Consider the following 15,840-nt stretch of genomic DNA (forward strand, 5'->3'; position numbering starts at 1 on the left):
ATGCAGTTATCATTTGTAAACACCAATCATAGGTAGATGATCACAATACTTCCCTTGCCCATGTAACCAAAAGGACGTGTGGGAAGCTTAGACACATGGCATTTTTATTCAGATACCATAGGTTAGTCAGCCCTGATGAACAGAAGCATCCACCGTGCTGGGCTACACTAAGCCAGGGGTGAGTAAAAAGCACGGTTCTGAGAGTTTGTACACAGTAGTGGCTGAGGGGAGAACAAAGGAGCAGTTCAACCACTAGGAAGTGGGAGCTGAGTTTGGAGAGATCTGTTTCAGACTCGAGAGGGAAAGGAAAGGATGTAAAGAGACATTTTGCCCCTCTGCACTTAAAGCATAGACGGGCAAGAATGGGAGTGAAGGTTTCTACCATCTGTGTTCTGGTTATGTTCTTGCTGTTTTGTGCCTTTTTGTTTTGAGTTTTCTGAGAGAAATTGGAATGAGATAACATGCTTCTGTAATAAATCGATCACTTACACAGAAAAAAAATTTTAAAAGGAAAAGAAAAAACTGGTGCACACAGGAGGAAAGAGAACTGTAAAGGGTTCAGTAGCCTCTGCTTATAATTCTAGCAAGGGGAGGTTGAGGCCGGAATATACTCCTGCAACTGAGGCTAGCCTGGGTTACAAGTCAGAAATATGTCTTAGCAAAACAAATGAACAAAAAGGTGATAGTTGTTTGCCAGGTGATGAGCTCAGGCAAAGATGTTGAAGAGATAGCTCTCTTGGGAACATGGTCCCTTCATCCTTAGAACAGCCACGGTTGAGACCCTGTGACTGTGCCAGCATCCACCACCAGGTGACTATGACACTGATAAGTGACAGACACTAGGAAGCTGTGGCAATACTTAGCCAGTTCATAAGTCTCAGACTGTTTAACACTGGGTTTGAATTAAATGTGTTTAAAATATAAAATCATCTGGATTTTTATGGCCTTTTCAATATAAAATGCAATAGAAATCAGTGTTAATTGGGGGGATCATGATGTTGGATTTAGTAAAGAAGCAACTGATTAATTTAAAAACAATTTTACATCCTAATGTTTGACACAATTTGTAAAGGACTGAGGTGTAAAAGCTTCTGGAAAAAACATGAATTTTGTGGAGAGTGAAGAAGTGTGAAAAACTGCAATACCCCAAGGCATGTTACTTTTTAAAAGCTTAATTTTGTGTTAAGCAATAAAACAAGACTCTGGGATATTCCAATATGAATTGAAGTTTTACTTTCTGACAATGAAAGAAGTATAAAAATTTCCAAATACATCTATAAGTAGAAAATGTAGTTCTAAAATGTACCATTGCCTCTTAGATTAAGAGTGATTAGCACAAACAAAGCTAAGGGTGGCAAACACTCGTAGTCCCAGCACTTAGGAAGCTGGTGCAGAGGAGTCAAGATTCCCAGGCAAGCCTGAGCTATATCGAGAGATCCTGATTCAGAAACAGAAACCAAGAAAAATCAAAACGAATAATAGAAGTTTAAATAAATTAAATATCTTCTGTGATATATATTAAGACAATATATACAACAAAGATTTGATCATAATATATTTTTGACTATGTAAGTCTAAGAATTTCTCTGCTGTTATCATTTATAAGAAGGATCAGTCAGAGTCCCTAGTGCAGCCTCAGTGTGTCTTGCATCCACTTACACTGGAAAGCAAGCTGGTGGCCACCAAAAGGTGAATTCACAACTCAACTCTATAAAATCCCAGGAGCCAAACTAAAAGGAGAGAAGGAAAGAAACTTGTCAACTGAAACCAGAGGTTCTCATTGTCTAGGTCTGAAGTTAAACATGGGAATTAAGATTGTTATCAGCCACGAGGGAATTTTTATCATTCCTTCCAAGTGCTTAGAATGAACAAGATCAATAGCTTTTTTCCCCTTGGTGAAGGGCAGGCTATTAAGCAGGGAGGCGATGTCTTTCTCTGAATCCTGCAGATTGGAGCTTGGTATGCCACATTCTCTTCCTACTGCTTCCTTTGTTAGCCTCAATAGGAGCTGAAGTGAAAAAGAGAAAGGGGGAGAAAGAAAAGAAAGAGGAAGAGAGGGAAAGGAGGATAAAAAGAGAGGAGAAAGAGGAAGAAAAAGAAAGGAAATGGTTCCGGGTGGAAGAGGACTGTTAAGGGGACACAAGATGAAAGGTAGAGACAACTGGTAGACCAAGGATATGTATGCCAACTTCTCTTTCTGGACAACACTGCCCCAAACTATTGTCCTTCAATAAGAAGCTAAAGGAACCTGGAATAAATCAGAGCTCAGTGTGGCTCAGAGAGTACCAGAAGAATAATAACATCATATTGAAAAATAAATAAAGTATCCCTGGTGGAAATTTAGCTTCAGAGAGCTTCAGACAGTTATTTGTAGGATTGTGGAATTTATGGGCTCATCACATTCTCAGAGTGGTCCAGTATATTCAGACATTCTTATGGCACCCTGTGCGCATCTCAGACTTTCTTTTTACTTTCTGAGAGAATTGAGTTCTGTTTGCTTTGTTTTGTTTTGTTTTTTACACTGAGTGGAATTTTCTGTGAGTTTAACATGATGTCTAATATTCCCATTGATTCTCCTTTGTGTTTCTCATTGCACATTCTTCTCCTCTCCCCTGAGTTACATCAAGATAAAGTTGTTTCTGTAGAAGAAAGTGGAGATGATGGGGAACACACATCAAGGCACTTGCAATTTTAAATTAAGACATGGTTCTGGGGGCAGACTTTACAGGAAGAACTTTTCTAAACAAGAACAGTTTCTTGCTCTCATTTTCTGTTTGCTCTGTTGTTGGTCACCACGTGGAAATAGAGGTGAGAAATGATAGACTAAAGTCACAGGAAGGGAAATCAAATCAAGCTGGAGAAAATATGGGACTGGGCTCTCCGTGAATGGCTGCTGTAACCTGTGTCCAACTTTGAGGCAAGCCTTATGGAGGCTAAGGGGAGAGCTAAATAATGACAGAGTTATTGTAAACCACAGGTAACCACAGGATCTTTGCTGCTTAAATCATTGTTAAGGTGGGGTAGCCTCTCTGTTTGGGTTTCACTCTACTTATACTTGTTGGTCCCTTGATGGGTTGGGTCACTCATAAGAATATGGCTAGAACAACAGTGGCTCAGTAACAGGAAGCTCCAGAGTGTTGAAGGCCAGAGACCTCCTCATTGACAAACACTTTCTCACAGTGGATCTGAGATGCCTGCTTCAATGTTCCCACAAGTAACCTTAGTACTGGGAACCCAGACTAGCCTATCCTTGTCATTCATCAGTCATGAATATGAAAAGAAAGATAATAAACTCTCTTCCCAGTCCTGCTTTTCTCTGTTGTCTTGCTTAATCCCACAAACAAGCATTGTCTATGTTTGTACCATCACACCTTTGAGGTTAGTGGTGCCAAAGGATTCAACACATTTTGGTTGCAGATTAACAAAGATTATAAATTGAAGGCCAACTCTTTTGCTAAGACAAGAAGTAAGTAAATAGAAGCCCCACTCACACTGAATAGGGCCTTCTGAATGATGGAGCTCATACAAAAAGGAAGAATTTGGAAAATAATTCAATGCCAAAAGCTTTTGTGGCATTCTTCTGATCTAACATCTAACACTTGCTGCCCCAGCAGCACAAGGATACTGGAACAAGGCCTCAATTTGGTTAAGGTCTCTTGAAGACTGTCCTGACTCCTGCACAGACCAAGTTATGAGATTCTGTTTGTCAGATATCAAGGCAGGTAGTAGACACCTGGCCCATTTCCCCTCTACTGGTGAGACTTTGTATAGGTCATTCCCTGGTCTTCTTAGAGGATCCTCTGCTTTTGTCACTCTGTGAAGTCCCTTCAGTTAAAGGTTTTCCCTCAGTGGAGCCTCAGACACAGAATATACCTACAGAAATAAAAAGACCCATCCTCTTCTAGAATTGAATCCGCTCACTTGTTATGAGAGAGGTGGTAGTTGGCAGATAGCTGCTTTCATTTTGTTTTTCTAGAAGAATTAAAAAAGAATAAGGGACTGGAGAGAGGGCTCAGAAGTTAAAAGCACTGGCTGCTCTTCCAGAGGTCATAAGTTCAATTCCCAGCAACCACATGGTGGCTCACAAACACCTATAGTGAGGTCTGGTGCCCTCTTCTGGTATACAGGCATACATGCAGGCAAAACACTGTATATAAACAAACAAACAAACAAATAAATAAATAAATAATAAATAAATAAATAAGAGGAGGAGGAGGAGGAGGAGGAAGAAGAAGAAGAAGAAGAAGAAGAAGAAGAAGAAGAAGAAGAAGAAGAAGAAGAAGAATCAGAGCTACCCATAGCCTCTCTTCTTTCTCTGACTCTAAGGAAGTCCAAGTAAGCAGGTGTAGGCCATAACTTCATGTTGCTCAGTGATTTCTGTGGGTTTGTGTTCAGTCTTGATGTAGGGTCTTAAGCTTCCTCTTCCATTGGACATTCTGGGCAGAAGGAGGCTGGTGCCATAGGCTCTCAGGAATGGGCAAGGCATAGAATAATGAGATGGAGCTATGGGGGCTAAGCAGAAGCTTGTCTGGCTTTTATTTTGATTGCCATGTCTTTAGCTGAAATATTTGACAGCACTAAGCTGTAGGAGCAAACTATGGAGTAGCTGCTGGCCACCTTTACTCGCTCTGTGTAGTCTCCTCTGGAGAAATAAACCAACTTAACAATACTTAGACTCCAGGAGGAATTCTTGACAGGAAAGCCAAGAAAGAGGAGTCCAGAGCAAAAACAGAAGAGAAAGAGGGGGGCACACACACTTTCCCCCTGTCTCTTTCCCCTGTTTTCTCATTTCTTTTAAAGAAAGGGGTTACTCAGACAGACTTTGGCTCATACCCAGTTTTGTTTTGTGCAAGACCTAGAAAATGCAGGTCTTTATCCAAATCTGAGAGATGAAACAACAGTGCAGGAAAGGACAGAGGGAGGGGAAAAGGATGGGAGGGAGAAGAGCAGAAAGGAGGGAGGGAGGGAGGGAGGGAAGGAGGGAGGGAGGGGGAGGGAGGGAGGGAGGGAGGGGAAGGGAAGGGGAGGGAAGGGGAGGGGAAGGAAGAGGTGGAGAAGTGAGGGGAGGGAAAGAGATTTTGTTTCTTCCCATTTTTACCTACAGCATTCTGAACATGGCATTCCCTTACTGCTGCCCATCAATACCATTTGATAAAATTTAAGTGGTTGAATAAACATGAACACATGAATGATCAACATCCATTTTTGTGAAAGACTTTCATGAGTATCACAAATTATTTAGAAAGAAGTAGGGTCAGGGTCACTGTGGAAAAATGAAAGCACAGCCTACACTGTATGGCTGGTGAGACAATAGGGGTGTGTCCAAATTTTGTGTCCTAATGGTGAGTGGGTTTAGATGTGGAGGCTGAGCCCCACTGTCTATTATTTTCAGCTCTAAATACATGATTGTGAGATACATTTTGCTGCAGAAAAGCCTGCCTGAATAAGCCTGTTTTTCATCTGTTTCATCTCATTGGTCTCTTAGATCATGGTCCCTCTTGGGTTGGTAGAAGGGTGTTAAGATTGGATTTGCTGTGAGATTAAAGGATGGCTTTGTAAACTCTAAGTCTCATCTGGTAACCTGTTTGTCTTTCTTTCAGTGAAAAAGGCGATTGAGCTGAAGTCCAGGGGAGTCAAGATGCTACCGAGCAAGGACAGCAGCCACAAAAACTCTGTCTGTGAGTCACTTTCTTTCTATGCAAGGATGGATTTAACAGCTAGAGGGGAAAGCAGGAATGGATTGAAGGGTCCCTGTTAAGCTAAATCTTTCCGCCAAAAGCGGCGAGCCCCAATGCCACTTGTGAGCTTTACACCAGACACCTGGCTGAGTTAGGGCCCAAATTAATACACAGAAACTTGTATCAGGTTCAAATGCTGCTTGACCAATGACTAGGATTCTCATCTGTTAGCTCAGTCTTAATTATCATAAATCTATATATTTTATAAGACTTATAGAGGATGCCTTTCACTGGCACCCTCTCTTGCCAGTGGCACACAGATCCCTAATGCCATTCTACCTCAAGTGCTCCTCTCTTGTGCTTTGAAAAACTTTCCTAGGAGAAAGACTAGGTCTGACTTGTTGACATGTTATCCTACTCCTGAAACAAAACTCAACTATGTCTCCTCTCTTCCCTGTAAAAAGACTAGACCTTGAAGATTTCTCTCATAAAACCCTGTTACTCACAGAGACATCTGGGGGCATCTTTTCTCTATGCAGTTACTACACCCCTCACCCTTGCAGCAAGCAATAGATTGGTCTTTGGAAAAGGGGATTTGGGAGTTTAAGTCTTCTTGTTCAATGTCCCTGATCACCTATTGCCTGCAGAGTAGAACATTTGTGCAGTGTGTCTGTCCTTCCTAAGAGAAACACAGTGCTCTAGAGCATAAAGCCCTTTCTGTCTGGATGCACCCTGCAGCACTGTGCTTTCTTAGTAGCTAATGAAGTGACCACTCACTCAAGGATGGCAACTTGCCTGACCTGAAAGACTCAGCTTCCACAGCTGGTCTGACTGTTCAGTGGTCCCTGGTGGTATACCCAGAGCTAAGGTCTCATCTAAATGGTCACGTATGTTTTCAGACTTTCCCTGGGGATTTTCTTGCCACTGATCATGACATCAGGCTCTACTGCAATGCAGAGTATTTGCCCATTTGTGCTGGTCTGTGGTCACCTGCTTCAGCCATCTCCCAGACTTCTGCCCACATTGTTCCCATTCTGCGCTCACTGAGTATCCCATAGGGAGTGCTATGCAAACATTAGTACCCTGTGATTTTTTTTTTTTTTTGCTGCTTTCTCTTGATAATCACAGCCCATTTCTTTCAAATGAAATTGGGGGTGGGGTGGGGGTGGGTAGATACAGTTTTATATGGTAGAAATGATCTAGTGATAGAAGTGTGAAGAAAGCAGTTTTGTTCGTCAATATAAAGTTTTGGCCTTTGTTGCTTTCAGCAGCATAACTTAAAGGTAGAAAAGAATGTGTTGGTAATAATTTTGAAAAATCAATTTTATAATTGAAATTCTCGAGGAGGTGATCTACAGTTTGACAGAACCAGCTGTCAGATCAGGTGATATACTTGTATTGTGTCAGTATTAAATGTGAGGCTCCACCCACTGGGTACATGTTCTGCTGGGATGACTTTGGCATAACTCATTAATGCAAAACTCTCTCCTGTCTCTGTTGATACAGGAGGGAACAAAAATCTGACTTTTTTTTTGAGTACCAGGAATTGTTCTTTCCCATGCTTAGGCAGTACAAAACTCTCTGGGCCATGTTTGAGGATTCACCAGTGAGGAAAAGGAAGAATTGAAGAAACCAGAAGCCTTCTAGGATCAGTGTTTGAGGGAGATATGTGACCATGAAGGGACAGTTGAGGATAGTGAAGTATTTTCTAGAGGAAGCTTGAGGGACAGACTCTGCCGGTATAAACATTTGCTATGATCAGGTCCAAGATTCTCCGTCAATAATGCTAAACCAGTAATCATTTGTTCATGGCTATCTGGAAAATAAGCCAGAATATTCTAAGTGGTCCTTTCTCATCTATGTCATTTGGTGGGCATTGGGCAGTTAGTTATCCCAAGAAGAGTGTCTCTGTCTAAGTAGGAGGACTCAGAATTGCAGAGAGTCATCACAGGCTTAGCAGCAGGGGCCTCATTCTGTAGATGCCAGGAAAGAGTCAGACACTGGTTTCATTGTATCTGTGTTCTGATGGCTGGAGGTGGGCCTGTTAGAACATGCTCTGAGCCCCCTGTGAGCCCACTAGGATGGCCATTTTTCCCTTTGTGCTCTGTGAATTCCTTACCATCTTTATGAGAGTAAGCTATGAGAAAGCAATTTACATTCTTCACACTTGCACTGGCAACCAGCCTCATTTGAATTTCCACAGGACTAAATACTTTATACAGATAGAGAGATGCCAGGGCGCCTTATTCCTTCTAATGCCCGTCACTGAGGTTCAGGTTCCAGTGTCTCAGTCCTACCCAATGGCTTGGAGGCCACAGCCCCTGGTGACTACATAGTACATTCAAGCCACTATAGCTCTAAAGGCTCCTCCAAATAAGGGTTTGATGATATTTGACAAAATATGTTCTAAAATCACCAAGCAGAAGGCCAGGATGGAGTCATCCCTCTGCATTCCACGTCCCTCATTGGGTCTCTTCTCCTTCTTCTTGAGAGTCTTCACAGAGAAAAATATGGTAGCAGTCACCATGTCAATGCCCTTGAATAAGGCAAGTCTGGTGAGACATGTCCTCATGTGACACCTGTAGGAACAGACTGCAGGAGCTGAACTTTAAAGGGGAAAGCTGTGGTCTTGTGGTCATGAACACACTTGCACGAGTGTGTGTGTGTGTGTGTGTGTGTGTGTGTGTGTGTGTGTGTGTGTGTGTGTGTGGTGTGTTATGGCAGTCCCTCTGGCAAGTGTTGAGATCACAAGTGTGTACAGCACCAGACTCCACCATTGTTTGAAGCTTTAGATAGGACAGTGGTGGTTACAGTCTCTCCTCTACCTCTTCTGGGTTTTCTACAGGGCCAAAAGCATCCTAGATGCTTTTCCTGGGAAGATGTGGGAAGATGGGCAGGTAAATGCCTTTCCCGCTCATTCATAAAAACAGCCACGGGGCAGGAGGAACACAGATGTCTTTTTTTGGAAACAATTTCCCCATGCAAAGTTAATGGCAAATGACTTTACAAAGTCAATATAGATTAGCTCAGTGGAGTCAACAGCACACTCTGCCTGGCTATTGTTCTGCCTGGGTTGCAACTGTTTATGACAAGCAAGATAGGAGAGTGGCTACAAGAGCCTTGGCCATTCTAAAGCTGCCTTTAAATGCAAGGTGCACTTGTCAACAGAGTGCATTGCTGTGTAAGTCTTGGGAAGAACAACCATCGAACATACTGAAATAAATATCCCCAAGTACTTTGACCTTCCCTTTTTAGTTTATTTCTTCATTCTCTTTCTGTATAAACATCCTTCTTACTGTTTTGTAATCAATGCTACCTACCTTGAAGTGTACTTGAAGTGTAAGCAAATTCATTTGGCAGACAACAGTTGATTGTTTATTGCGTTTATGATTGTACCCTGCCCTGGCTACTAGCTTCTCCATTGATTTATATGGAGTGGGTAAATGATAGAATCTGTCTCTGCTTTTAGGGTCTCTGCTTCAAAGTGGGGCCCCATTCAGGATCAAGGGAAGTGTGTGACAGAACTACTGAATGTTTGAATGAAATTCTTGAAACATTGTGACTATCAAACCCTTTCCTGAAACAGACTATTTGGAAAAATGTATCCTTCTACGCTGGGCCAGGGTGTACTGACCATCCAGCACTATCACTTTCACTTTCCTAGGTTTTTTTGTTTTTTGTTTTTTGGTTTTTTTTTTTTTTTGGCATGTTTAGAATAACTACAGGAAACAAATAAAAAGACTGACACTGATGGCCATAGTCACTGACTTTTTTAACTATGTTCACAAGATGTAGACAGTCTATCTCGAGTCTCTTCTTTCCCTGGCACACCATGACTCAGGGACCCAAATCCCTAGCAATGGGTTATTCCAGGGAGATCTGGCCTGGCCTTCTCTTTATAAATGGATCTGCAGATGCTACGAGGAAGGAAGGGAAGAAACTGTGAATTCCTATTAATCGGGCACTTCTGGGGGATTAGGAAGAGAAGCCAGCTCACCACTTTTACCGTTGTAGAAAATCATTTTCGTGTGACCCACTTTAGACTAGACTGAGGAAGTTAGACAGGCCTTCTGACTTCACTCTTGTCTCCAGCCTTTTGGATCCACTGTCTGCCTGGAGCAGAGATCCACCACCACCCCATACACCTTTCACTCCAGAAGTATAGTATCCATAGATAGTGGTTGCTGTTCTGATTTTCTGACACTTCAGTCTGGAATTCATCTCCAGGCAGCATCTTCACAGGCCGTAATTGACTGGGGAATGAGAGATGTGGTTGCTCTGCCCTCCCTAGCAGAATCTTCCAGTTTGCATGACTTGCTTTGCCCATCTCCAAAAATCGTATTTTGTTTTATAAGAATGTCATCAAAGATACCACACTTGTGGTTAAGTGTTCAGGGATACCTCCCATCATCAGGGCTCATTTCCAGGACACAGATCCTCTAGGATTTATTTGAGTGATAGCTTACATGCATGTGTATGATCTCTCTGCTTGCTTAATAGAAATTCTGCCTGCAGCTAGTTGCAAGAGCCAGGCTCCTCACATGGAGCCAGCCGGATCAGCTTTAAGGCAGATTTTGAAAGAAGGAAAAATAATAGTTCCATTAACCTCTATCAGCCATCCAAAGGTTTGATAATAAAAAGAGGGATAATTGCCCCAATCTGCTTTCTTCCATTGCATGTAATTCCAGGGTGCTTTTCGATCATTACCGATCTTTGCTCTCCTCAGAAGCCTGTATCCTCATGCTGCATGGCAGTACCAGATTTAATGTAGCGCTTTACAAATCAGGTTAGTAAATTATGCAGCAACTGAATAGGCTTTTGTCACCACAGGAGCTGAAATATCTTCGCAAATACTCACAAAAATCTTGCCATGAAAAAGCCAATGTCTTAGATACATCTGGGGAAGGAAAAACTTAAAGAGAATATGTCTGCAAAGTGAGGTGGTCTATCACATTCCACAGGTACACTCACATACATGTAATTCTTAAGGCAAGCAGGAATATAAGGTCTGCTAAGTTATGAAAAAATAGGACTCAGTTGGGATCTAGGTGATGAAACTGAAGACCAAGCCTAGTGGACAATAAAAAGCTCTGTGAGCATCCCAAGCAACCAAGGCCAAAGCCCAACTGATGAAGGGAAGAATTCACTGAGCAAAGTGACCAGAGGGTGTGCTCCATTATTCTTATAACTGATCCAGAAGCCTAGGAAATGTACCTCCACTGGCCTGAAGAATGGCTGTGTGGCTTAGCATGCCCATGGAGGATTCTAGAAGCTCAGCACATCACATACATGTTCATCAAACTGTATAAAATAAAATAACCTAATCTTTATATCTTGGGATCTAGGGATGACTGTGGGACTGCTTATTTTTAGGTATCTGTGGGGTGGGCATAACACTAATGTCTGTCAGAGGAGGGAGCCCCTGCGGTGATAGGTAAATGATTTATGTGACTATAACATTGGGAGTTCGGTCACAAAGGTCTAAAGGCTAAACTGATCATTCGCTGAAGGTCTGTCCTCAATTACACTCTCAGCCTATCAACTGTAAACACAAAGAAATAAGTAGGCAAGATCAATTAATGAGGCTGGCTCTCAAGATAGATAGGAAGGTGGATTTCAGAATCAAGAAATACTAAACGGGCAGAAGGGAAGTAAGAAAAGAGGCCAATCCCACAGGCCAGGTCATTTCATTGAGAACATGCTCTTAGGTTTTAGAGAGAACACTGGAAACAGCAACAAAGGCATCTCATTCATTACTGTCTTCATGGAACTACAGAATTATACAATCAAACTAACTTATCTTTCCCGGGGAGGAAGAAATCAGAAACTGAGCAGTCTGCACTTTGGCTTCAGTCTATGAGAAGTTTTGAGGTAAATATTCCAAGCTTTTACTAACAAGTGAGCATTATCATTATTTATTGCCAATTTTAAGGAAATTGGTGGATGCTCTATAATATGGCACATACAAGTAGGGGCCCAGGGATTGGGCTGATACAGGCTAAGGAGCAGACAATTTGTCTGCCTTTCTCAATGTTCTCAGAAAATGTTTTGTCCAAGATCAGCCAGGGCCACCTTGGAATGAATAGACTTGCCTGCACACAGTCAGCCTGCTCTGAAGTCTGCCCACTCTCCTGTACCTCCAACATATGATGATGTTTCTGTTTTCAGAGCCTATTAAATATCTGTTAGATCTTTTTCATTTTTGATTTGAAATCATTATGAATTCACAAGACATGGTAAAAATTGTTAGAGGGCATTTCTCTACCCTTTGTTTTGCAAGGTGTTCCCAATGGGTGACTTTTATACCCTGCTAAAAATGGAGCATAAATTAGGAGATTTACAAGAGAATGTAGTCAGATCCAGTAGTGACATGCTTGTCCCTCTCCTTTCCCTCTCCCTCCCCTGCCCTTTTCCTCTCTTTCTCTCTCTCCTTCTCTCTCTCTCTCTCTCTCTCTCTCTCTCTCTCTCTCTCTCTCTCTCTCTCTCTCTCTCTCTCTGTGTGTGTGTGTGTGTGTATGTGTTGTGTGGGTGTGCACTTGCACATATGTGTGTATATCTCCAGTGCCTGCCTTGTAAAGTCTTCTTCATGGGAATCTTCCCTAGGTGACTACTGCTAATATTATGTATAGTCATAGACTATCACATACATGAAATCACACAGCATGCAATCTTCAGGATAGACCTTCTCACTCAGAACAGTTTCCCCAAGCTCCACCCTAGTCAGTCCAGCTTTACTTTTGGCTTCATAGTTTTTCACAGCCAGATACAGGCCAGGTGAATACTCATTAATCCTTTGAAAGATAGTGGACCTGGGTCCAAAATAAACGACTATGAGTAAAGATGCTACTAACATTTGGGAGCAGGGTTTTGCATGAATGCAGGCTTGCTCTTCTCTTGAATAGATTCCCAGAGGTAGACTTACTTCTATGCCCTGTGATAACCACATGTTTAGCTTTGTAGCAAATTATCAAACTAACATCCACAGTGGATGTCCTACTTTACAACCTCATCAGCAACGGATGTTCAGCCTCCTCCATAGTATCCTCACCTTGTTTGCATAATTATGTTTTTCTGCCTCATCCATTTTGTCTCATTATGGTGATAATTTGATTTACACTTCTTTAATGACTAATGATATACAAGATTCATTCATCTCCAAATTTTCTGTGTTTATAGCTTTTCCAGAGACAATTTCTGATTGCTTTTTCATGTTGACTTTTGGCTACTCTTTATATAGTCTAGATACTAGTCCTTTGTGGGAAATATGGAGTACAAATACTTTCTCCATGTCTGCATGTTGTCTTTTCATATTTTCCATAGGTTCTATGGAAGAACTAATGTCTTATTTATCTGATAGAATTCAAAGAAAAACATAGATCTGGTTTCTCTTGGGAGCCAGAAGACTTGAAAACCTTGGGTGTCATGACCATGGGTCAAGAACCACAAGCTACATCTGCCCTAAGCAGTAGCATAGCCAAAGGCACCAAAAGCCAGTGTTCTGTTGGCACAGGATGTTTCAGTTCATCTACCTAATGTCATAGATCACCAAATATAGCTACTTGCACATTATCCCCATTCATAGATCCATTCCCACAGGAACTCAGAAGAGCTGTATTCATCTAGAAATGAGGGAATTTACATCATGAAATGTGAGTACAAATGATAAGGATCTGAGTAAACATGTTTTTAGATTCCTATTCACTTATTTCAATATTCTTGATCTTTAATGTTTCATATGGTCCTATAATTTGGGATTAAAGCTCACAATTGTTTTATTTATTGACTTCTGAAAAATGGAATAGTCAAAAATATACAATGATGATTTTAAGTTTAAGGCCTCCTTATTGATTAGCACATTAATTGAATTAAATGAGAGAATTTAGTTCCAACAATTGATTATTTACTCTTTATATTTGTTTTGTCATATACATTAAGTTCAATGAATTGGTATTCTCATATAGAGAAAACAGAGAGAGGGAATTCTCAGTGGTAGAAGAAACATAATCCTTGCTTGAAGATGTGTGAGAGCCCATGGGGGGGTGAGAGAAGAAAGTCAGCAGAGATTCAAAGGCTGGATAGGAAGTGATGTTCTTTGAACAGTCAAAATGCCATGTTAGCAAGCCTTTCTCTACAGGCAGCATTAGAATTCTGCACGTTCAACTTGCTTGTTTAAATCATCCATCAGAGAGTTTGCCCTTGAGTTCGAAGCACATATAAAATGACATACACCAGGCAGCATTCAAATGTTCTGCTTGCAATGTCTATCTGAGAACATCACAACTTCAGCAAAAATTCACTTTCCAGGAATGCACAAGAATTCTGAGTACTCAACTTTCACCAAAAGATGCTGGGTTTCTATTTTGATATGGACAAGGAGGGCTCTCTGAGTTAGTGTATTTCTGATATTGAGGAAATAGCTGATTTGTATTTAACTCTCAAAGTGATTGAAGATAATTGTGAGAATGTCCTATGCATTCTATGAGTATCTTCTGTACAAATACTACATGTCATATTAGAATTAGAATTAGAATATTATCTCATTTATGAGATCAGAATGAGATCATTTATGAGAGATCAATTGTTTGATATCACAAGTTTGATGGTTATATCACCTAATCCAGTGCAGGGGTTACTGTCAGTGTTGCTTCTAGCCAACTGTCCTCTTATTTAGGTCCAGAAAACATCTAAAATTTATCTATAACATTAATTAATTAAATTCTTAGGTTTTGACTATTATGGACACGTATGTATTACATACCAGCCTTTCCCAGCCACAACCTCCCTACCACCCTTATGTTCTCCACTCCTCACAAATCTCTAATGTTCAATTCTATTCATATTGTTTTGTGCCCCACTAAGATTAAACAGAGCCCTGTGTATTTGATCCTTGGCTGGGAACCATCTGTTGAAATCTGGTAGGTTCAGCAGAGTGAGCACAAGTACATATAGTGGTCCTGCCCTCTCCTAGAATCCATCATTAGCCAATAACCATTCAGAGGAAAAGAGTAGTACCCTGTGAAGTGTCCCTTCTTGATGGATCCTTGTCAGAGTTACCAATGTAGCCTTGGGTATACCCAGTACAGGTAACTACAATTGTTGTGAGTCACTGAGTTCAATGGTTGGATTGAGTCTAGAGAATGACATTCCATGGCTCTTCACTTTTATCTTCTGGCCGTTATGCACTTCATGGTACTACATGTACTTTCTTCTGAAATCCTCCCAGAAACTTTGAAGGGTTGCCATGCATGTCTTGTTTAAGGCTGAGTCCACAGCAGTTTCGTATGCTCTTCTCTTCATCTCAGACTGCCACAAGTCTCCACATTCACCACTATTCATTGCAAGAGGGCAAGGGAAGGTATTTGTACTACAGTTTGCCAAATTTTAGTTCCACATTCCAGCCCATCTGCTTTGCTGAGGTGTATGTAAGCCTGGCCTTGCTGATCATCGGTGTTTCGCCTCCCTTCACTCTGCAAATGACCCCTGTAACCTTTCCTTGGGTGGTTCCCTGTCAACACGATAGCTTCCTCTAGTACTACTAGGCTCCAAAATATCAATCTCCCTTCATCTGCTTGAGAGCAAATGAGCAGACATCCCAGCATCCTCTTCTATATCTCTGATAAACTAATCATCAGGAAATAGACTTGTATTTCTCATGATGTCTGCATTAATAGTCAATGTGCAGAGAGAGTTAACTATAGTGTACTTCATTAAAATGGAGCTTAGGATTCAGGAAAATGAGTAATTCATTTTAAAATTTGTTTCTCAGCATCCCCTATGCAAAGTTAAATATTTTGGTTAATGTAGAGTTTGCAAATTCTACCTTAGACCACTGGGGATTTTACTAGCATATATTAATTATGCATAATAATGGGGTTCATTATGACGGTCTCATGCATTTACATACTGTATTTGGATCATAATCACCATGGCCCTCTCCTGTCTTCTGCTCATCTCCGCCATCTTCTTCTCTCCTCAACGAGTGCTCCACCTCCTTTTGTGGGTTGTTTTGTTTTCATTTGGGTTTTGTTTGGTGACCGTGGGTTTAATTAGGGTTACTTACAGGCACATGTGTCAGACTATGTTTACAGGCTCATGGACAACTCACCAGGGGTTATAGCACTGAAGAAAGGAAAAGGTTTCTCTCCTCAGCAACTGCTTCTGC

General features: G+C 41.3%; 1 protein-coding gene across 1 annotated transcript in view; it reads left to right on the plus strand.

Moving 5' to 3' along the window:
- Window positions 1-15,840, plus strand: part of Csmd1 (CUB and Sushi multiple domains 1) — a 1,205,306-nt gene that overhangs the window by 699,282 nt on the left and 490,184 nt on the right. Inside the window, exon 7 of the mRNA XM_027388213.2 lies at window positions 5,601-5,678. Coding sequence (XP_027244014.1) covers window positions 5,601-5,678 — 78 coding nt within the window. The remainder of the gene's footprint in view (window positions 1-5,600; window positions 5,679-15,840) is intronic.

The sequence above is a fragment of the Cricetulus griseus genome, assembly GCF_003668045.3.
Source record: "Cricetulus griseus strain 17A/GY chromosome 1 unlocalized genomic scaffold, alternate assembly CriGri-PICRH-1.0 chr1_1, whole genome shotgun sequence".
NCBI classification, from domain to species: Eukaryota; Metazoa; Chordata; class Mammalia; order Rodentia; family Cricetidae; genus Cricetulus; species Cricetulus griseus.